The following is a 24,797-nucleotide window of genomic DNA, read 5'->3' on the forward strand; positions in this document are numbered from 1 at the left end:
GCGGAGACAACAAAAACAAAACAAAGCAAAGACCGAGGGGCCGCCCCCTCGCTCGCGCCATGAAGGCCCCGCTCGGCCACCGACCCATGTGACTGGAGTCACCCCTGCCACAGCACTGGAGGGGCAGCCTCTCCTTCCTGCCACGCACCCCTTCACCCCCGGACGCCGGCGAGGCCCCCCCCCCCCCGGCCGCCCTAGCCCACCCTGGGCAGCGGTCACTTCCATCGTTCCCTTGCGGCATCGCGCCCCATTTTCACCCGGTCCACCTACACCACCCTTTCCAACAATCTCCTCGCAACATAACATGTCTCCAACGGGGACATCAGGGACCCCTCCAGCTCCTTCTTTCGCGCTTTCCACAGCGCCTCCTTCGTCGCTCCTATTACAGCCCACACCTGGTCCCTGTCCTCCCTCCCCACCCCCACAGCTCTCCCCACATGACGTCCCGTGCCGTCACCCTCGACAGCGCGAAACGGGCCAGCAACGGCTTACTCATCTTCCAGACCTCCTGGGCAAAAGGGCACGCCACCATCACATGCGATGCAGTTTCGTCTGCGTTGCAGCCCCTCGGACACTTGGGGGTATGCGCCATTTGGCGGCTGTACAAGAAACCCCGCGTCTCCAACTTGTCCCGGACAGCCAGCCATGACAGGTCCCTCTGCTCCTTCGTGAGCGCTGCCGACAGCACATTCCTCCAAATCTTCCCGTGCATCTCCCTCCTCGCACCGGCCACCTCGTCACAGGTCTCCTCCTTCTCCGCCGCAGCCCGCACTTCCCTGGGAGCCCACCGGCCCCCCCACCAGTTCAGGCCGTGCTGCCCGACGTAGCTCCCCACCACGTCGCTGACCCAGCCCCCCGGCCAGTCCAAAGGAGAGCTCCTTCCTATCTCAGTCATCCCGAGCCCCGGCAACCGCCACGTCAGCCGATACTTCATATAGCACGCTGCCTTGCCCCGCGGCTCCGCAGAGAAAAACAGCCGCAGCGCGTTGCAGACAAAAGTCGATTGCAGGGTATACCCCACATTTGGGGCACCCCTCCCCCCATTCCCGTCCTGCAGACACACCGCAGCCCTCCTCACCCTCTCCATCCCTCCCCCCAAGATAAACCTGAAAATCGCCGAGGTCAAGGCCTTAGCCTCCCTCCCACCTGGCGGGGAAACCTGCGCCAAGTAGTTTAGGGATGGTAATATTTCTGTCATTACCACCATAATCCTACCGGCCATCGTGAGCCGCCTCCCAGCACACTTACCCAGACAGCCCTTTGCCTTCCTCACCCCCTTCTCCCAGTTATTTTCCCCCATCCTATCCCCACAGAAGAACACCCCCAGTACCTTTATCCCCTCTGTTTGTAGACTCAGTTCCGGCGGCCGACCCTCGAAAAGCCTCGAGTCTCCATAAACCATCAGCTCACTTTTCCCCACACTAACCTTCAATCCGGAGGCCGCGCAGAACCTCCCCTTCCCCTCCATTGCCCTCAATACCGATGCTACGTCCCTGCATAGCACGGCCACATCGTCCATGTACAGGGCCACCTTTCCTTGCTCCTTGCTCACCGGTATTACCACCCCCCTAATCCTCTGGTCATTCCTTATCATCTGCGCCAGAGGCTCCATGCACATGATAAATAGTACTGGGGACATCGGGCATCCCTGCCGCACCCTGGAACCCACTGGAATGATCCCGGAGCGTTCCCCATTTATCAGGAGCCTGGCTCTGAGCCCCCCATAAAGTCGCTCCACCCACTCCACCAGGGGTCCACACACCCCCATCCTCTCCATCACCGCCAGCATGAATTCATGAGAGAGGCGGTCGAAGGCCTTGTCCAGGTCCAGACTTAGGATCCCCAACAGGCACCCCCTCTCTCTCTCGCCTTCAATCGCCTTCCTCAAAACCACCAAAGTGTCCGCGATCCTCCTCCCCGGGACCGCACACGTCTGGTCCGGCCCCACCACCTCACCCACCACCTTCCCCAGTCACCTCGCGACTACCCTTGCCAAGATTTTGTAGTCCGCATTCAGGAGGGTTATTGGCCTCCAACTTCCCAGGTCCCTACGGTCCCCCTTCCCTTTATAAATCAATGTGACCAGGCCCTCCCGCATGTCGTCCGTAACCCGCCCCTCCTCCAGAGTTTCCCTACAAAATTGCATAATATCCACTTTCAGGAGTTCCCAGAATTTTATATAGAAGTCCGCTGGGATCCCATCCGGGCCTGGGGTCCTGTTCTTGTTCAGCCCCTTCACCGCCCCTTCCACTTCTTCCCATCGAGTCCTCTCCTCTAGCGCCTCCGGGTTCTCAACCCTCTTCCCCAATGCCCCCAGCAGCTCCTCCCGCCGCCCCCCATCTATCCCTTTCCTCTTATACAAATCCCCATAAAAGTCTTCCACTACACTAATCATCCCTTCCGTCGTCACCTGTCTACCCCTAGTAGGACTAACCAGCTCCCTCATTTCATTGTCTCCCTCCCTACCCGCCTTAAAGAAAAATCTTGTACACTGTTCCCTATCCTCTGTTGCCCTGACCCTCGCCCTATACACTAATTGCCTAGTCCTCTTTTCCAGGACTGAGGCTACCCTCCCTTTCAACTCCTCTATCCTTTCTCCCACCGGGAACCCTAGCTCTAGCAGTCTATACAGCCTTTCTAACCTAGCGTTCCACTGTCTCAATTCCCTACCCACCCCCTTCCTCCTACTATAACGCTGAAAGAACGTTCTTATCCTACCCTTTATCTGCCCCCACCACTGCACCCTCGTGAGGAAAGAACACCTGCAGCGTCCTCCAGCTAGTATATGCTCGCGTGAAATCCTCCGCCACCTCCTGATTCACCAGCAAGCCCACATTCATCTTCCACACACCCTTCTCCCTCTTCACCCCACCTGGGATCACAAGCCCCGCCACCACCATTCTGTGATCTGAGAGGGGAAAAGGTTCCACCCCAGCACTTCCCACATTCACCTTGTCGGAGACGAAAATAAAGTCGATACGTGACTGTGTGCCCCCACTCTTATCCACCCACGTGAATCCTGGCCGCGTGCCATGCACCCTCCTGAACGTATCCACCATCCCAAAGTCCTTCATCAACTCCCTCAGTTTCCTGGAAGAGGAATCTAACTTCCTCCTCCCCTTTACCGACAACAGATCCGCCAGACACAACGGGCAGTTAAAATCGCCCCCCACAATGACCTGCCTCCTGGTGGCCAGTAGGCCCGCCAGGCTCTCCCACACCTCCGTCCTGTCCATACATCGTACCGGGGCATACACATTTATCAGCCGTAGCTCCACACCCTGGTAAGATGCATCTACACAGAGGAGCCGACCCGGTATTATTTCCTGGGTCCCTTCCACTCTCATTCCCCTTCTTCCTAGGAGGGTAACCACGCCTGTACATCTGTTCCCGTTGCTGCCAGACCAAATTTAGTGTCCCTTCCATTCGTCCAGCAGAGCCTCAGACCCTAGGGTATAGGGTAGGTGACATTCTTGGAGGAAAATTACGTCACATCTGGTGATCTGCAGCTACTGCATGATTGCCCCTCTCCTTCCCTTCCCCTTCATTCCTCTCACATTAACAGATGCTACAGATATGTCCATGCCGAGGCGTACATTATTCCGTGTCGGACTCTGGTGCGCGCTCCCCCCGTCTGCCTTTGTCTGCCTTCTCCTTGACCTTTTTTCTCCCCTTCAACCTCCGGGGCTTCCCCCGGTTCAAACGTCCCCCCCCCTTCCGCCCACCTCCACCCAGATTCCCCCGAATCTGGCGAGGATCCTGAAAGGCTCGCATCTTGCTGGGGACTAGCTTCTTTCAGAACTCTGTCCAGCTTCCTTTTTCTCCCCCCCGATTCCTCCCATGCGTCATCCGCTTCTTCCTCCACCTGCTGCCCCTCCTCGCCCTCCTCCTCGCCCATCACCTCCACTGAGTCTCCCACTGGGGTTTCCGAGTCCTCTTCTCCATCTCCCCTCCCCTCCTCCCCCCCTCCCCCCCCCCCGTGGTGGTGGTGCTCCCTCCCCCACAGATCCCCCCCCCCTCACCCTCCCCAGGGGGTCGTGGTTCCTCCACCTCCCCTTTCCCTTCCCCTCCATGCATCCGGCCCGCTTCCCGTCCGGCCACCTCCTCCGCCGCCTCCTCTACCTGTCCACTCCGACATGCCCGCACCCTGTTAGCATAGGACTCTGGGCAGGTCCTATACAAATGCCCTCTGCTGCCGCACAGGTTGCAAAGGGCCGGCTCCCCACACTCCTCCACCGTGTGGTCCAGCGCCCTGCACCTGTAACAAACGCGTGCCACGCATGCTGCCGCCAGGTGCCCCCCTCCCCCACACCTCCTGCACAGTTTGGGCTGTCCCGCATAGACCGCATAGCCCCTGTTCCCCCCAATGTTAAATGCGCTCGGGACGTGCCTCAGTGCCCCCCCCCTCCGTCTTCAGACGCACCCTCCATTGTCTGGCCCCCGTCCATATCCCCGCCGCATCCAGCACCCTCTTGCAACCCGACAGAACCACACAATGCTGCCTCAGCCACACCTCCACGTCCTGATCATACAATGCTTCATTATAAAGGAACATGGTCACAACCTTTGTCTCCAGGTCCGACAGTAACCGCGTCCTCATGGACGTTAGCGGCTTCTCCCCTGCCTTCTCCTCGAAACGGGCAAGGAAATTTTGCAGCAGAATGTTGGAGTTGAAGCTCACATCAAACGCCCTCCCCCCCGGCAGAGCAATCAAGCAATAGAGGTCCTCCACCTCCACCCGCAGCATCCCAAGCACCAGCGACCTCAAGAAGGTCGTCCTGTCCAGGGTCACCCCCTCTTCCACATCTTCCTTGAATTCGACTCGCACGCAGTTGTGCCTCCTGGCCTGCATCGGGGTCAGGCCCGCCACAGCTCCGCTGCACCACCTCCCCACTCCTCCGCCGGGCCTCCCCGCACCCACCGGGCCAGTGCCCGCGGTCTTCTCCCTCCACTGCCTCTCCCCCGGCCCCTGGGCTGCAGGCGCCTCTCCTGCCCCTTCCTCCCCATTCTGGTCGGGGGCACTCCCACCCCATCCTCCCGGCGCTCCCCCTCGTTCTCCTCCCCGCTCCTCCCTCCCCTCACTCTCCAGCCCATCCACCCCCTCCACTCTCTTCCCTCGTTGCGCCTCACCCAACATCACCCCCGCACCAGACGGGCTCGCGCCGCTCCTCCGGTCGCTCGCAGCACCCCAGACGTCTTCCTTGGTCCGCGACGTGCGCCGCGACTCCTTCTCCATCCCCGCCATCTGCACATGCTCGCTGCAGTGGGGTCACTCCTCCCGCAGCGCCTGTGGCTCCCCCACCCTCCGGCAGCAAGGCCACCCCAGACCACCCGGCCTGGGGCCCTCGCACACCCCGGGGTGGCTGGAGAACCCACGAGACACCGACGAGCGCTGCAGTAGTGCGTCAGGAAGAACAGGAACGCGTTTCGCTGGTAATTACTCCAGCAGCATCGGGCAATTCGCCAGAATGGTAAAGCCCTCGCTTGCTCCCGGTTTTATATAGAGCAGCAGGGTGATGTTATCACTTAACTCATATCAGGTGCACTGATTAGAGGCGGAGGGGGGGGGTATTGTAATTATATAATCGATTAGTAATCAGTCGTTGGTTATGATTAGTAATGAGTTGTAGATTAGTAATTCTTTAAATCAAAATGTAATGTGTATTATTTAATAATACGCTTCCAGGCCGCACTAAGCCTGTAGCTGTCAGAGCGATTAAAGTTATTCTTGTTCCTCTCAATTTCAATGGATTCTCTAATTAGTCTTTGCCAGTAATAATTATTTTACACACCACTGCAACATTGTCAAAATCAATTGAGTGTCCTTGTTGACAAGCATGTTCTGCCACTGCCGACAGTTGTGTTTGAGATAATTTAATATTTCTCTGATGTTCTTTTAGTCTTACGCTGATGTTACGTCCCGTCTGTCCAATGTAGCAGCTGCCACATAAACAATTAATCCGATATACACCTTCTGTTGATAATTTAGGTAATGCGTCTTTAGTGCAAGATACTATTTTTTTAATTTTGTGTACTGTACCAAATCTTACTGTAATATTTTGCTTTTGCAAAACACGGGCTAATTTGTCAGTTACTCCTGAGATAAGTTGATGACGTCACCCTGCTGCTCTATATAAAACCGGGAGCAAGCGAGGGCTTTACCATTCTGGCGAATTGCCCGATGATGCTGGATGTATTGACCAGCGAAACGTCGTACTCAAACTGTAAATGTGGATTCACTCTTCAACACACCGGTGGGCTAAAGTAGTGAATTATTTGTCTTTTGTCAACGTGACACTTTTTTTGCTGATTGGCCGTGTCGGGTGGTGGAGGGTTACGACACATTTATAAATAAACGCGATCTAACCCAAAAACCTTTATTATGAATAATATTGGTCGCGAAAGCCTACATGTTAAATATTAATGTGATAAACGAGCGAGGTCTTGCAATACCAGTAGTGTACGTATACGCTTTGTCTGCCGAGCGTCACGTGATCACAACTGATATATGAGTGCTATGGATTACAAACACGTTTCCGGAACGAATTATGCTCGCAATCCAAGGTTTTACTGTATACGGCTTAGCTGCTGCTCCCTGGGTCTGCCTGAACTGCTGCTTCCGGGGCCTGCCTGAGCTATTGCTCCCTGCATCTCCCCGAGCTGCTGCTCCCTGGGTCTAGCATAGCTACTGCTCCACGGGTCTGTCTGTGCTGCTTCCCCCTGGGTCTTCCAAAGCTGCTGCTCCCCGGGTTTGTCCTAGCTGCTGCTCCCTGCAGCTGCCTGAGCTGCTGCTCCATGGGCCTGCCTGAGCTGCTGCTCCTTGGGTCTGCCTTAGTTGCTGCTGCCTGGTTTGCTCAGAAACGCTCTTCGTTAGCAAGGAGCCGAAGCTTCTGCAGGAAGCCCTCGACCGTCTTGACCCGCTCCTTGAGATTTTTAACCTTCACCTGCTTGATCAGGTTATTGCCCTGTTCGCGAATATGCTCCTTGAGAAAAAAAAAGAGTGAAGTGTTAGGTCACATGCACGCTAGCGGAGAGAAATAGCAACGCACAAAGGTGTGCTTACAAACAGCAAAAACTTGAGCGACTAGTCAACTTCGTGACCTGGAGCTAACCATCACCACAAACTCAAGGACACGGGCGAGAAGCCGTACATGTGCGACGAGTGCGGCAAGACATTATTCGCGCTCGGCCTACCTGTACGTTTTCACTTGTGTGTTTAACTGTTGTGGATCTTTGTTATTTTAAAGATGGCAGTTCTGCTGTGTATCCTACTGCTGTCCCTCCCGGCCATATCTAGTGTCAAACACAACTCCACTACTGGCAGCCCTCGTTATTTCTCGTCCATACTTGATGCTCCATTTGCCACTACACCTGCTAGTGAAACAGCTTATAGCCACTTCTACACTCCATCATTGTATCTTTTTAAACCCTATCTCTCTCCTATTACTTCACCAGCACTCCTTCCTAACTTCATTCTGCTCTTAAAAGTGTCGCCATATGTAAGCAGCTGCTATTCGTCCAAGGTTCGTCGCTCTTCATCCTTTAACAGAAAATGCTTGTGGAAAATATTAATTCTACTTTTCATATATTTCTGGGAGGTATTGAGCTTCACCCTGGCCCAAATGTAAAGAGCTAATTTAATTCTGTAGATTTTTCTGGCAGAAAAGGTGTTGGTGTTCTACACGTCAACATCAGAGGGCTTTTGATTAAATTAAGTCAACTAAAACTAGAAGTGGCAAATCTGGACCCGAACATTTCTCACTCCGGCCGTCAATGACTTGCAGATTACGATTGACAACTACAACCTTTTTCGACTTGACCGAAGGTCCAAAGGAGGTGGAATTGCCAGAGATGTCCGTAGTACTATTGCATGTTCACCAGCTCATTCCTTGTGAAATAAATATTGCTTTGAAGGTCTGGCTCTCAGAACACTCTCTCTAAAAAATCAACAGATATTGGTAGTGTGCTGCTATAGACTACCTAGTGGTAAGGATGTTGAAGCTGGAAATGCACTGAGGGAGCTTCTTGGGGGCCTCCCTAAAGGTGAAATCATTTTAATGGGTGATCTGAATTGGAATTGGCTAAACCCGCCGGCCGTGGCCACAAATTTTGCAGATGAATTTAACCTATTTCAATTAATAAATGTCCCGACAAGACCCAACCTTAAAAAATCCGGGACAGTCATCTCTGCTTGACGTCCTATTGACAAATGCCCGATCACAATTTCGCACTGACTGGTGTTCTGGGTAATAACCTTAGTGATCACTCCTTCATATTTGGGGTGAGATCATCAGCCAGACCCAAAGCCCCCCCTAAATTGATTGAGAAGCACTCCATGAGACACTTCAGCATTCACTCGGATATTGACAAGGTCTGTGATATCCCCAACCTGACTATGGCTTGGGAGACCTGCAGGGACACGTTTCTCCAAATTCTTAACAAACATGCTCCGTTGATTAGATTTCAAACTAGTACGGTATGCAAAAAATGCTTACTTTTCCTCCACTCTCCTAGAATCACATGGAAATGCCATGATCTTCTGGAAAACAATCAAATGTATCGAAAAGGCATTCAAAAACAGATAATCTGCCCATTGAGCTTAACCGAAATGGGGAATATTTTTCAGACCCCCAAAAAATAGTTAACAATTTTAACCTTCATTTTTCTGATGCTGGTGACCTTTTTGATAATGTATTGGGAGTCACCCCTGTGCATGCAAATTCCTACAATGCTCTAGAGGAAACAACTGTCCTACCTCAAAGGGTCCTCCTCTACCGGAGCAGATAGTATTCCCGTCCTTGCTCTGCTAACTGTTGGTCACCTAATATACAAACCTATAGCCCATATTTTCAACTTGTCCATCAAAGAAGCATCAGTACCTCTACAATAGAAACATTCCTATGTTCATCTTCTTTGGTTCTTTCGGTAAAGTCACATAGAGTCTACGTGACTTTACCGAAAGAACCAAAGTCACGTAGAGTCTACGTGACTTTACCGAAAGAACCAAAGAAGATGAATCCTTGCAGTCACGAAAGCTTTAAATTGAAATTCCTATGTTCGTCCACTTCACAAAGGGGGCCCTAAAGATGTTCCAAATAACTACTGACCTATCTCAATTTTGTCCCCGTTGATGAAAAGTGTTGAAAAATTATTGAACTACCAAACTAGCAGTTTCCTGTCTGACAACAATCTATTACATCGAAAACAATCTGGGTTCCGAAAAAAATACAGCACCACAACTGCTGCATTAGACTCTCTGAATTACATTTACAGTAGCCTTGATAATAAGCAGTACTGCACCAGTCTTTTTCTTGACATCTCCAAAGCCTTTGATACAGTTGTTAGGGCTGCTGCCCCTCGACTCCCCGTTCTCCTGTGCCCCCCCTCTCTCATCTTCCTCCCCCCTCGCTGGTACTCCTCGGGGCATGATTTAAATAGCTGCGCTAACCACCTCGCAAATACGCCGCGGTGCCCTTCTCGTACACGCCAACCACGAGCTGCGCAACGGCGAGAGCGCCCACGCGTACAGAACACACAGGACACCACAACGCACGGGCTCACAAGTTAACGTGCACGGCGAACGCGCATGCGCGGGCAAAATATACACTCGTGCGTAAACACAAGACACCACACAACGCACAGGCTCACAAGTTAACGTGCACTCCCCTCCCTCCCCATACTCACAGAAACAACACGACACGGTTCATCTTCGTTGGTTCTTTCGGTAAAGTCACGTAGAATGAGAATAAAATAATAAATTGATAAAATAAAATAACATAACACAATAATATTCTCACGACGTTTCGGCCACAACACAAGCGGCCTTCTGATGAAACGTCGTGAGAATATTATTGTGTAATAAGCAGTACTGCACCAGTCTTTTTCTTGACATCTCCAAAGCCTTTGATACAGTTGTTAGGGCTGCTGCCCCTCGACTCCCCGTTCTCCTGTGCCCCCCCTCTCTCATCTTCCTCCCCCCTCGCTGGTACTCCTCGGGGCATGATTTAAATAGCTGCGCTAACCACCTCGCAAATACGCCGCGGTGCCCTTCTCGTACACGCCAACCACGAGCTGCGCAACGGCGAGAGCGCCCACGCGTACAGAACACACAGGACACCACAACGCACGGGCTCACAAGTTAACGTGCACGGCGAACGCGCATGCGCGGGCAAAATATACACTCGTGCGTAAACACAAGACACCACACAACGCACAGGCTCACAAGTTAACGTGCACTCCCCTCCCTCCCCATACTCACAGAAACAACACGACACGGTTCATCTTCGTTGGTTCTTTCGGTAAAGTCACGTAGAATGAGAATAAAATAATAAATTGATAAAATAAAATAACATAACACAATAATATTCTCACGACGTTTCGGCCACAACACAAGCGGCCTTCTGATGAAACGTCGTGAGAATATTATTGTGTTATGTTATTTTATTTTATCAATTTATTATTTTATTCTCATTCTACGTGACTTTACCGAAAGAACCAAAGAAGATGAATCATTGCAGTCACGAAAGCTTTAAATCGAAACACGACACGGTTTAATGTCTACTGGTGGTTTTATTCTCGGTTTCGTTAGAATGAATCTACTCGTGTTCGTGCGGGCCAGCAGGGCAGGTCTGTCCTATCTCCTGGCTATTTAGGGCTCAATTTGCCTAGTCTCTCCCTATTCACCCCTCTACGGAATTTTCTCCTCGGACTCACCTCTCCACTCTGTACTCATGCTCCGATTTAGAAGTGTAGGAAGCCGTGGAAAGGCGAGGCTGCACGTGACTTTGGCTGGGAAACTGAACCCGGCTGCCCTACGACCCGTCTCAAGGACGTTCAAGCAGCAGGAAGATGACGACTCCTCGATCCCTCACTCCAGTTGATCCCCAGCGCAAAGAGACTTTGCTTCCCAATCCCACTCCTTTTTATGCTCCAACTTTCAGCCCAAGCACCGCCGATCCGTTGGCCCCTTACCCAATCGGCAGCCTCCCGTCTGACGCCCCGCCGCCCCCCCCCCCCCCATTGATTAACCGAGTGCACGACCACATCATAGGCATCAACCTGCGCCGCATCATAGGCATCAGCCTGCGCCGCATCATAGGCATCAACCTGCGCCGCATCATAGCCATCAGCCTGCGCCGCCCCGCTCCCCACCTGCCTGCTGGTCCGCGTGTGCCTTGGGAATTTCTTCAATGCGGTTCTCAGTGAGTTTGCCGTGGCCATACAATTTTAAGTTAATCCACGGCGCCGCAGCGTCATTCGGCCTGGGAGGGGTGCTGCCAATTCCCTGGCCCTGAGAAACCGTGGAGCACCTCCACGAGGGGGTCTCTCGGGTAAAAACTCAGGGGCAGGCGACCCCCTCACGAGGGCCTACGTGAGTGCATGTGTGTGTTTATGTGGGGGGTGGTGGGGGAAGTGCTGTGATGGGAGCCGGGTGGCTTTTCTGCTGCAGCAGCACAGCGACGGCCCCGGCCTCGGCAGAGTGGCTTCGCTGTCGTGGCATCACATAGTCGACCACAACACCCTGCTTAGTTGCCTCCGTTTCTCCAAACACGTAGTAGAATGGTAAAAAAATTACCTCTCTTCTCGCACCCAAACTGTATTCACAGATTGCTGGAGGTCAAACAGTGTTAAGATAACAAAAGGGGTTCCACAGGGTTCCATCCTCGGCCCCCTCTTGTTCCCTCTTTATGTCAATTACTTGGGTACTGACCTGGATCATTCCAGGGTAAATATTTTTGCAGCTGAGATGATACTGATTACTGCTGGCCGCTCTCCGGATGACGTGATTGCTAAGCTCCAGGGTGATTTCAGCAAACTACAACATTAGCTAGTTGTACTCTTTGGTTTTATTCGGTAAAGTCACGTAGGTAAAATAAAATAAAACTATTAAATCACGACGTTTCGGAGGCAACACAAGCTTCCGTCTTCAGGTGGAGCAGTCACAGCAGAATATCTGTGTCAAGTGCACAATTCCGAGACGACTTGGATCCTATATAGGTCGGGAGGGGGGGGGGAGCCAGAAAGGAACGTGGGCGGGTGGGAGGACTGAATTAAGCCGCCTTTTGTTAAACTGCAGGGGGTTCGGGGGGAGGGGTGGTGCACTGCACACAAGCGGGTAAACAACCCTTTTGTTATGCTGCCGGGGGGTTCGGGGGGAGGCGATGCAAGGCATCAAGTACAGACCAACCTTTTGGAAACTAAAATCACCAACCTTTTGGAAACTAAAATGAAGACTACGAAAAAGGCTGTACATTTTGATTTAAAGCTTTCGTGACTGCAGTGATTCATATTCTTGGTTCTTTCGGTAAAGTCACGTTGAAGGGAAACAATAAAATAACAAAATACAATATATTTTATTATTTTATTGTTTCCCTTCAATGTGACTTTACCGAAAGAACCAAGAATATGAAAGGCTGACCAATTGTAAGGTAGCTAAAGTTTGACATACAGCCACTGAGAAGTGGAAATGGCTGTACAATAAAAAGACAGCTAACGTTTGACTTGATTTATAACATCTTTCCAGTGGTTGCTCAATTTGAAACCATCCTCTTGGTTGAAGTTGTATATCTGGATCGCTTCATGGACAAATCTTTGGTTAATAATCGGGAGGTTTGCAGATAACTTTGGTATCAGAGAAGATAATGTCATGAGAATCTGCTGTGTTGAAGCAATTATCAGCCACGGCCGAAGAATTCATTCTGCCGTGTTTCAAATCTGATTTGTGCTCGCGGATTCGGTGAGAAATATGTCGTTTCGTCTCCCCGATATAGCAGTCACAGCAGGTACAACTCAATTTGTAAACACCGGGGTACTGTAAGTCAGGGATGACATCCTTCACTGATGGCATCAAATCACGGATGTTGTGTACTGAATTGAACCGGACCTGGATCTTGTGTTTGTTAAGAATTTTGGAAATCTTTTTAGTAACGCCTGCTATGTATGGTAACGTGATGATTTTGATCAGAGTCTCAAGTGGTTGTTTCTGTATGGTGGGAGAAACAGCTTGGCGGATGGTACGGTCAGAGTATCCGTTCATCTTGAGGGCCAGATGTACATGTTTTAATTCACTGGCCAGATGGTGTTGGTCCGAAATGCAATGGGCCCTATGGTATAACGTTTTGATGAGAGAGTTCTTTTGAGTTGGGTGGTGGTGGGACTCAGGCTTTAAGTAGGAGTCTGTGTGGGTGGACTTCCTGTAAACAAAATGTCCCAAAGATCCATCAGTCCTCCTCTCAAACAGAACATCCAAGAATGGCAGCTTGCAATCTTTCTCCACTTCCATGGTGAATTTGATGGATAGGTGTCTGGAATTAATGTGGTCTAGGAAATGGTTCAATACTGGGAGGCCATGTGGCCAAATGACGAAAGTGTCATCCACATATCTCTTCCATAGGGAAGGGCGAAGGGTGGATGTTTGGATGGCATCTGATTCAAATTTCTCCATGAAAGCATTGGCTATCACTGGTGACAAGGGGGAGCCCATAGGGGTACCCTAATTTTATTTGTAGAAGGTGCCATCCCAAGTAAAGTAGGTGTTGGTGAGGCAGTGCCTAGCCAGCGCAGGTACCTCTGGGTTCAGTCCATGTTGGACCAAATCTTCAATTATTGTTATGGTATCAGGTACTGGGACCTTGGTGAACAGAGAGACCACATCAAAGCTGACGTTGATATCGTCAGGAGATAGTACAATGTCTTTGACCATAGAAACCAATTGGGTTGAGTTAAGTACTGCTTAGATGGTCTTGCCAGTGAAGGGAAGCAGAGTATCTGACAGAAAGCGGGCTAGCTTGTAGGTAGGGGAGTTGATCGTGGACAAGATGGGTCGTAGTGGGGTACCTTCTTTATGATCTTGGGAAGACCATAGAATCTGGGAGGTCTTGCAGCGGAGAGTTTTAGGGAGGGACGTTTGGTTGGTTCGATTAGAGACATCGAACTAGTGATGATCTTGTTGGTTTTTATCGTTAGGCTGTTAGTAGGATCATTTTTAATTTTTGAGTAACTCCCATCATTGAGTAGTTCCTGGATTTTGTTGTTGTATGAGTTTTAATCCATAATGACAGTGGCATTGCCTTTGTCGGCCGAGAGGATGACTATATCATCTCTCTTTTTAAAATTCGCGAGTTCAGATTGCTCGTTTTTGCTGATGTTGCTAGTGGGTTTCTTAGCATTTTTAAGAATAGTGGCTATCTCAGCTCTCGCAACGTCTGCTTGGATGTGTCCTATACCTTTGAGGGCTACATCAACCTGAGAGATGATATCCTCTACTGTATATGTTTAGGGGTGACAGCTAAATTTTGTCCTTTAGCCAGTACTGTTTTCAGATTGTCCGAAATCGGGATGTTACTCTGATTAATAACGATTTTGTTAACGTCTAGTTTTGTAATATGTGGTCCTGGGCTCTTCTTTGGTAGGCGATTGAATTTAGCGATCAGGTTAGCTTTGCATTTGACTGACAGTGAATCAGCAGAGGCAGCCGTCATGTTGTCAATGTGGTTCCAATCAGAAGGCGACATTTTTTGTGTTAACATTAAATGAGATTGTTGGAGAGTCCTGTCTAACCTATCGAGTTCAAATCGAAGTACTCTTATCCTCTCTGAGATTAGTGATAGGCTAGCCTTAAACAGAATCCGTCTAGAGTTCGGTGAAGATACAGCAGTAGAATTAGCTAGTTGCTCTTAAACTAGTCCTGAATACCTCCAAAACCAAGGTGCTATGCTTCTCACCAGGACGAAAGCAGGAAGTTATTTTTCCCCAATTACATTCCTTAAATAATTATCAAATAGAGTAAGTCAAGATCTATAAGTATCTTGGGGTCATTGTTGATTAAAAACTGAATTTTGAAGATCACATTGATTATATTAGTAAAAACACAAAAATAAAAATTGGTTTTCTGTATCGACACAAGCACTGCTTCCCTCCTATGTTCCGTTTGGAATTGATAAAAGCTACCATACTGCCTCTACTTGATTACTGTGGCATCGTATATAAATCAGCCCCCAGTACTGTACTGAAGAAGCTTGACTCTACATTATGATCTCTACATTTGGTCAAACTTAACATCTCTTAATGTTCGACGGCTTGTGCATCAGATCTTATTTATCCACGATGTACTTACAAAAAAATCCGCAGACTACCTGCTGAATCTCCTCTTTGTTTCGAAGAAAATATGTGAACTAAGGTCTCGCTCATTTACCAGCTTCACATTCCTTCTTGTCGTACAAATAATGGAGGAAGGGCCTTTGCTGTTGATGCCCCCAGGGTCTGGAATGCTATTGCAATAAACTGCAACTTGAATCACTACCTATGAGATCTGCACTCAAAACTGCTCTAGAGGAGTTGTACATCCCTAGCTACCACTGCTATTCAGTGGCCTAAAATAAAATGTGTCGCTCCGGATGACTGCTGCAAAGTATGATCTTGTGTTTTGATTTAGTGTGCTGATCTTTAAAGGTGCATTGAAAGATGGTGATACTCCTACTTACTGATGCTTCTGCTGTTTTGGAGTGACTCATGCAGACAGCTGTGGCTACAGCGTTTGGTGTTATATGTTGTTTATGTCGTTTATTGTTAAATTTCGGTCACAGTTCCTATGATCACTGTTACATTGCTTTTATGGCTTTATTTTGGTGATTTCGAAAAGTTTTTTGTTTGTTTTAGTACAGAGTTAAAAAGTTGTCTTGTGGTTGTTGTGCATCCCACTGGTATTTTTGCACACAGCGTTGGTGTGCAGTGCTTTTTCTCTAAGATTTTGCTGTTTTTTCCTGGATTTTTCTGTTTGCGCATAGTCACTTTAAGATGTCTTCTTGTTCATGTTTTTTTTGTCTGTTGCGGTTGCACCCGATTCAAGAGCCGAATGGCTCACAGGGCTATACCAAAAAAATGAAACTTGAAACTGAAAACTGGTTCAGAGGCCACGCCTAATCACTCCATATATGGGCACCAAACGTTAACATAATTTATTCACACACATCCCCCTTAAATTGCGGGGAGGCGGTGGGTGCTAGTGACGTCATGTCATCTCTCCTGCCGCGCGCTTCTGTGTGACGTCACGAGATCCCAGGAGCTGCTTCTGTGCGCTCAACTCCCTCGGATCGGAGGTGAGAAGTTGACATCGTGATGTTGGTTGTTGTTGTTGTTCACCCAGGTACAGCCTTGCCTCTTCCCTCCCTCTCTCTCTCGTAGCGATAGCAATTGAGTTGCGGCAAGTATGGAATCGATGTCCAGGTTGGAACGTTACTACGTGGGGCCGAGCCATGCAGGCCTTGCCTCCTGCCCTTGCCTGACTGACTTTGCTTTGATTCTCTTAAGTTTAATTTGTCTTCATCTGGCTGACTACTTCACCTCTCAGAGTCTCCATACTCTAGTTCAGGATCATCGAGTTTTTGCTTTTCATTCGGGGGGGAGGGGGGCGATGCTTCTGCGCGTATTCCCGATTGAGTAATCTGTAGGCCGCTTGTCAACACTGGAATATTCGGACGATACCAGTCCAGACGTTTAATTTTAGTCGGAATGAGACGTCAAAGCATTACACAATTACACTCGCCCACCAACACGCTCACCCACTCATACACTTAAACACTCACCCATTGTTAGCGAGCATCTATGAAGGCCGGCACGGCACACGAAGGGGTGGGTGACCAGCACCACCCCCGGACTGCCTTTGCCTCCCGAGTGGCGATGTTTACACACCGCACCAGGTACTCATTTGAGGCCGAGTTGACCTAGGGGAGGCCTAGGACCAGTTCAGATATGAATAATATATGAGGGCTTCATTGGAGTATCTGTAATAGCGCGAATAAGAATACAGGCGCTAAACATTATTTAATAAAAAATAATGATTTCTAACATCAGTATTATGTACTATACTTACGAGTGCATTCTACTTACTCATCCTAATAATAAGACATTTTATTTGTGAGCGCTTTTCTGAATATTCAAAGACACTTTACATAAAATCATAAAAGCAGCAAAAAACATCAAATGGTAAAAACACTCAAGTCAGTGTAGGGAGACGAGGTTGAAGGAGCTGCTGCGGTTCCAGTCCGGGTCATTCTAACAGAAAGGCTTCAGGACCTCCCTGATTCCTGATCTTAGTGCAGCCCTCAATCTAAATTTGTGTGGCGAGGTTTTTTTAGATGGAGCCTGAGACTCTATCCTGGTCGTGTGAGTTCTCAACTGGCTAAACGAGTCAATGTTTCTTAAAAAATATAATCAATGACCACGAACCGTGATCATTAAATCGCGGGGGTTGGGGTCTGGTTGGCTTGGAGCATGCGTCTCTCTCATTGGCCGAGCGAACAATGGGGCTGGGAACGTTTGCTTGGCTCGCGCTGCTGCGTGTTCTCACTCTTGAGCACTTTGTAAACTTACAAAAATTAAGAACAAAAATATCCAAGACAAAGAGCGCTGTAACAAATCTGCACTCTGAAGGTTAGCACTAAGCGAGGTCTGCCTGTATGTTGTGTGTAATATGTATGTGTCTGCAGAATCAATCACATGGAGAAGAGAGGCTCAGCAAAAGCTGGACGTAAAAGGCACCAATGCATCCAGTGTCCATACAGCACAGATCAGATGGGTAACTTGAAGAGACATCAGAAAAAACATTCAGGTGAGAATGCTTTCAAGTGCACTGTCTGTGGGAAAGAGTTTATATTATCAGGAAACCTAAAGAGGCATGAGAAGATCCACAAGCAGAAAGTGAAATCGACTTGTGAAAGTCAACATGCTGCAATGACCCCATCTCTCATGAAACGGAGATCAGAAGAAAATTCCAACTTGGCAACACGGCCAGGAGTGACAGTGAAATGTGAAGAAGTGCAATGTGAAGAAGTGAAGGTGAAATGTGAAGATCAAGATTCGACTCCAGAAGCCAATCTACAAGTGGATGGAGGCAGCGTGAAGCAGGAGGAACATTCTGATTCTGAGGGAGACCGAATCAATCACATGGAGAAGAGAGGCTCGGCAAAGGCTGGAAGTAAAAAGCACCAATGCATCCAGTGTCCATGCAGCACAGATCAGATGGGTAACTTGAAGAGACATCAGAGAAAACACACTGGCGAGAAGCCCTTCAAGTGCAGTGTATGTGGTAAGGCATTTGCAGAGTCAACATATCTTAAGAAACATAATAGAACACACACGGGCGAGAAGCCCTTCAAGTGCACTGTGTGTGGCAAGGCATTTGCTCGTTCAGAAACGCTTCATATTCATCAGAGAACACACACCGGTGAGAAGCCCTTCAAGTGCACTGTGTGTGAGAAAGCATTTGCTCATTCAGACGTTCTTCTTGTTCATCAGCGAACACACACCGGTGAGAAGCCCTTCAAGTGCACTGTGTGTGGTAAGGCATTTGCTCAACCATTAACTCTTCATATTCATCAGAGAACACACACCGGTGAGAAGCCCTTCAAGTGCAATGTGTGTGGAAAGTCATTTGCTCAATCAACAACTCTTAAAATTCATCAGAGAACACACACAGGCGAGAAGCCTTTCAAGTGCAGTGTATGTGGTAAGGCATTTACAGAGTTAGCACATCTTAAGAAACATAATCGAACACACACGGGCGAGAAGCCCTTCAATTGCACTGTGTGTGGCAAGATATTTGCTCGTTCAGAAACTCTTCACATTCATGAGAGAACACACACCGGTGAGAAGTGCTTCAAGTGCACTGTGTGTGGGAAGTCATTTCTTCATTCAAAAACTCTTAAAATTCATCAGAGAACGCACACAGGCGAGAAGCCCTTCAAGTGCAGTGTATGTGGTAAGGCATTTGCAGAGTCAGCATATCTTAAGAAACATAATAGAACACACACGGGCGAGAAGGCCTTCAAGTGCACTGTGTATGGGAAGGCATCTGCTCATTCAGAAACTCTTGATATTCATAAAAGTACACACACAGGCGAGAAGCCTTTCAAGTGCAGTGTATGTGGTAAGGCTTTTGCAGAGTCGGAAAATCTTCAGAAACATAATAGAACACACACAGTTGAGAAGCCCTTCAAGTGCACTGTGTGTGGCAAGCCATTTGCTCGTTCACAAACTCTTAAAATTCATCGGAGAACTCACACAGGCGAGAAGCCCTTCAATTGCAGTGTATGTGGTAAGGCATTTGTAGTGTCAGCACATCTTAAGAAACATAATAGAACACACACAGGCGAGAAGCCCTTCAAATGTACTGTGTGTGGCAAACCATTTGCGCGTTCAGAAACTCTTAATATTCATCAGAGAACACACACTGGTGAGAAGCCCTTCAAGTGCACTGTGTGTGGCAAGCCATTTGCTCATTCAAAATCTCTTACAATTCATCAGAGAACTCACACAGGCGAGAAGCCCTTCAAGTGCAGTGTATGTGGTAAGGCATTTGCAGAGTCAGCATATCTTAAGAAACATAATAGAACACACACAGGTGAGAAGCCCTTCAAGTGCACTGTGTGTGGAAAGGAGTTTATATTATCAGGAAAGCTAAAGAGGCATGAGAAGATCCACAAGGAGAAAGTGAAATCGACTTGTGAAAGTCAACATGCTGCAATGAGCCCGTCTCTCATGAAACGAGAATCAGAAGAAAATTCCAACTTGGAAACACAGCCAGGAGTGACGGTGAAATGTGAAGAAGTGACGGTGAAATGTGAAGAGCAAGATTCGACTCCATTACCCAATCTACAAGTGGATGGATGCAGCGTGAAGCAGGAGGAGCATTCTGATAATGAGGGAGAGCGAGGCAATCCCCAGCAGTTTGTGGATGTGGAGGTGTGGGTGGAGTTTTTGGACAAAGCTGAGTAGGAGGGGCCAGCACGTGTGAAATAGCACCTTGGAAGATGTGTAACCAGGGGTTTGAGACGATTTTCAAAAGCATTCGCCTTATTCACAGGCTACTGTCATTTAAAAAATGCATACGGGTGTCGGTGTCATCCAATCAGAGATGAGCTTTATGTACATATGAAGTCATTGAGTGTCAAAGTGAAATACAGGCAGTCCCCTAGTTACAGAAGGGTTGGGTTACCGAAGGGTTAGGTTACAGAGATCCACAACCCAAATTTCCGTATGTCAGAAACTGAACAGTTTTCTCCCATAATAGAGATAAAATCCCATAGCCAGAAAGAGTTTTGCCTTCCCTACCCGATTACTAGTTTGTTTTCTCTCAGTACTGTATCGCGATGTCATCCGTTTTCTAACGCACCTGTATCGTATCGCTTTATATACGCTCTGCACCTCTTATGGTTCTTTCATTTAATAGAATATCGACCTTATCCATAATTAAACTAATGTAAAATATACTGTATCCAATTGTTTATACCACTACATTTTTATTCTTATTTCTATCAGAAATGTTCGTTTACCGTGCATTACACTAGGCCTAGACTTCTCCAATTGCTGTTGGCTGAGACCATAAACAATTGAAGTGTAATTGTGTTTAATAATGTACGTAGAGTAAATTACTCATGAAATAAACTTAAACTGTAAAAAAACTACAGGATGATGTGGTACAGTATATGTTCTATTAGTTAAATTTTGGGTAGTGTTGAGGTAAATATTCGATTAAATTAAAAAATCGTAGAAAGTCAGAGGGTACCTACACGGCCATCACCAGTGATGATTATCCTTTTTTTTCAACGGTTTTACTTAACTTGAAAGCTGTGTCGTGGTCAAATCTTGTAATCTACATTTCGTCCACTTCCCGTTGTCCAATCAATCCCTAATTTTGCACACATACTCAGTTCTGGTGACAATGCATGCCTGTATCAAAAGCACCATCAGTCAATAAATTAATTGGCTCCTTTAAAGCAATTAACATTTTGTATGGACGCCTTATTATATATTTGTGTAGGTCAAAAACGCCGCGGTCCCTACACTCTCGAATCATCTCGCCAAAAAAGCAAGCACCACGTGTCTCAGGCAGATTCATTTCTAAAATACTCAATAAAAGCAGCAAGCGATGATATGGCAGCAGGCGCCGCATCATTGACGTACTTCTTGACGGTGAGTTAAACGAAATTGTGAAAAACATTTTTATTAAACTTCATTCCTGTTTGAATGTTGTCAAATCTTGTAATCAAAATGTCACCCTGTTCACCTTGTCCAATCGAGTTATTAAACTTCATTCCTCTGTATGCCGTGGTCAAATCTTGTCACCGACATTTCGTCCACTTCCCGTTGTCCAATCGATCCCAACTTTAGCACACATACTCGGATCCAGACAATGCATGCCTGATGCAAAGTCGGCATCAATCAATTACTTGCACCGTTTAAAGTAAGTGATATTTTGTATGCAAGCCTTATTCGATGAGTGCTTTGCGAGCAGGTTTTGTGAAAAAAAATATGAAAACCAACTTAGAAGTCGAGAGGTTTTTTTGGTAGTATTGTATTTTTCCTTATTTAAGGTCAACAGTAACATTCAACGCTTTGGTGTCTTTACAAAAGTTTATTTTTATGTAGTGTATCCAATGGGAAAATGCATTGAGAGGGTCCGTGACGTCATTTTGGCTCGAACCCCATTTAAAGCGAACTTTTAACATTTATATTGGTGTTTTCTCTATTTCATTAAGCTGTTTATTGTGGACAGATCGGTTGAGTATTGCCTTTTAAATACATTCTGCAATTAAATCTGTGAAGTCTGCACAAAACGCTGCTATCCTAATAATATTGACATAGTATGAGGTAATCAAAATGCATTGCACTATCTTCCAACCGAATTGTCATCAAAGCAAACATTGCAAATGTGTTCCTGTTGCAAGCCACACATCAGCAGTAACAATAGAGCCGCACCGCCAAAAGCTCACTGGAATTATTCGGATCCTGGTGAAATTGCAGATGTTATTCGAGTCTTACCACAGCCAGAATAACGTCTCTTATCAAGAGTTATACCTTTTGTGAACATCATCAAATTCACTGGAGTATTCAGTCAATATGGCTTCCGTGGACAGGCAGTGCTCTTTGCTGTAGACATCTTTGAAGTTGGTGACACACTTCCACAAGAAATGGCTAATACTGGAATAGTTGTCATCAGAACATCTTGAAAATCTCAACATCACACGTGTATTCCCTATACATTGTGAACAGGTTTACAATCCACTCAAATGGCTAATTCAAAACAATCCACTTTATTGGGATTTAACAATCAATGAAGAATTTTCGATTTAAAACTTTCGTGACTGCAGGGATTCATATTCTTGGTTCTTTCAGTAAAGTCACGTAGAAGGGAAATAAAAGAATAAAAATAAAACAAAATTCTCACGACGTTTTGGCCACAACGCAAGCAGCCGTCCTCGGGTGAAGATCAGAGCTGTCGGAAAGACAGCGTCCTAATGAACACTGCTAGGCTTGGCAGCGTATTTTAAGCTGGGTGGGAGGAGGAGAGCGCCTTGACAGAGGTGTTTACATATCAAGAGGGATTTAGCATATTGATGACAAATGCAGATATGGGGTTAGTCATTCCTTGTGGCATGTGTAGGCGGTGGGGAGTCTCAAGTTATATTATTCTCGTGTATTATGTAGGATTAGCAGTAATTTTAATAATAAAGAACTGCAGCAGCCCAAACCACCGCGTATCAAGCTAGTGCATTATGTGGAAAACATAAAAGGAGTTTCTAAAGAACTGCAAATACCCTACTACCATACAATAAACCGATGTGAAAAAAACTAAATATAAACTACATCAATATAATCAATGTACTCAATATACTCTCCAATAAGATGAGCTATTAACATGAAGTAACTGGGTATACACTACACTATATAATGACTACCATATAGTAAACTGATGAATAAAAAATAAATATTAACTACATTAATATAATCAATGTACTCAATATACTCTCCAATAAGCTGAGCTACCAACAATGTCATTATACATGCACTTCTATGTCGAAAAAAATGGCGTTTTTTTTCCTTAACGCTCGCACCACGGAAAGCGGCGAGCGTTGTTCAGATGGACGAGTCCATCTATGCTCGGAATGGAGGGGGGAGAGAGAGAAACAACCACGGTGCGTTCCTCTGCCTGTGTTGCGTTACAACTATGCTATAAACTAGACTACTATACATTACAATATTATCCCTTCCAATCTAAACTACACTGTATAATATCGTATACACAGCCAAATATAAGCTCTAACATGCGTTATATTGATATGCCTCCAACTAAACTTTTTTCTACATCACACGACTATACACCGTACTATACACTGCCATAGACAAACCCCAACATTGAATTATGCACTGCGTTACTATACACTACCCTGTACCTTAGACTTTACATTGTAATATTACACTATGTTTAGTTGGAGGCATATCAATATAACGTGACTTTACCGAAAAAAACAAGAAAATCAATGAAGAAGTAAACATCGCTGATGTGCATTCCATTGCTATTCCTGCGCAACAACCAGTGGGGCAAAATCAGCCGCAAGAACCTGCAAATGCTTACATGCTCATCAATGAAAGATCTAGATTTGTTTGCGCTGCATGGCATCAATGAAGATGTGTTTACATGGGCCAATGCAGGTGTGCAATGTTGTTGGCAAATATTGTAAGAGATGCTATACTGCCACCAAGCATGGACCACAAACACATTGAACGTGAACTTGATTGCGGGTCATGAAATGTATGAAACCATTCGATTGGCCAAACTTTTCGCATCTAGGATATGCAATGACAGCTAACGGATACCTGGAAGTCAAACATTTTGATGCCATAAGAAACGACTTCATTATGTTTAACAACTCATTCTCAATAGCTTATGATGAGCAAACACTACTCGTTGTAAGGATACAAGACTCCGTCAATGAAGGCGATTCAAAAGAAATCACATTGGGCGATGCATTTAATGATTTGTTCACAAATCATCAGGCTGGCGTACTAATAACAGGATCGAAATCACTAGAAATTATGCACTACGATGACATACTACACTGATTCACATTCATGTGGTCAGAAAGGTGCACCGGCAGGCAATGGCAGGGCATGCATAATTGCGTGTGGCACAAATGAAGAACTTGAACGAATCTGCAGACGATCAACAGGATCAATAAATTTTTAATTCACCATCAGCTTCATAGATGTTCATCCAAAAAATTATATTGTCAATCCAGGAATGTGAGAAGAAGAAGATTCATCACCACAGTTGCGAGAGGCAATGTGAGAAACTATGGCAGCACAAGTGGAAACGATGCTTGTACAAACATCAGTCATGGCTTCCATAGATTGTGATCAGACAAATGTGGAGGATGAATACAAAGTCTGTGATAATACTCACGAAATAAGGCCTAAAACAACCAACAACATTGCCAACAAAGCACATGATTTGAAATTTGAAGAGTTTGCATGGTTCTACCTCTTCCTAAAAGGAAGCAATGGACTCAAGTAAGTAAGACCTGTCAGAATCACTCCATTGGACTACTTTCAATTCAGAATTGTGGGTAGTGATACTCCATTTCAACGAAACGACTACCCCTTCTTTGCATTATCAATATTCGAGTATTATCACATCCAATCGAACATCTCAGCTTGTGGAAAGAAGGTTCAAGGACAAGATGGTAGAGTAGAAGATCCTCACCTCTACCTGAAGAACCTTCGAGGATCAGCTGCATATTGGGAAACAGTGCTGAATTAATTTATCGGACAAATACGTTCAATAGGACTACCAACATACTTCGGGACATTCTGGTGCAATTATTTGAATTGGCTTCATATGCACAAGGCACTCTTAATAGCTGATAAAAGACCCGATGAAGATCAAAATGAACTCAACATATATGCCACACATCGATTGATCGAACAGTATCCTGTCATAGTCACTCGACACTTCACGA

General features: G+C 46.9%; 1 protein-coding gene across 1 annotated transcript; it reads left to right on the forward strand.

The window, feature by feature from the left end:
• Positions 1–15,967: 15,967 nt before the first annotated feature.
• LOC116957498 (uncharacterized) lies at positions 15,968–21,101 on the forward strand. Its single transcript, XM_032979680.2, has 2 exons — positions 15,968–16,097; positions 17,487–21,101. Exon 2 carries the CDS (start codon positions 17,497–17,499, stop codon positions 19,771–19,773), a length of 2,277 nt encoding a protein of 758 aa, XP_032835571.2. The 5' UTR covers positions 15,968–16,097; positions 17,487–17,496; the 3' UTR covers positions 19,774–21,101.
• Positions 21,102–24,797: the final 3,696 nt, after the last annotated feature.

Source organism: Petromyzon marinus, chromosome 75 (genome assembly GCF_048934315.1).
Source record: "Petromyzon marinus isolate PM22_M1 ecotype Great Lakes invasive population chromosome 75, UKy_Petmar_22M1.pri1.0, whole genome shotgun sequence".
Taxonomy (NCBI): Eukaryota; Metazoa; Chordata; class Hyperoartia; order Petromyzontiformes; family Petromyzontidae; genus Petromyzon; species Petromyzon marinus.

Bases quoted from the DNA above. Each gene is read 5' to 3' on its own strand.
- LOC116957498 (XM_032979680.2), top strand. From the start codon at position 17,497: ATGGAGAAGAGAGGCTCAGCAAAAGCTGGACGTAAAAGGCACCAATGC.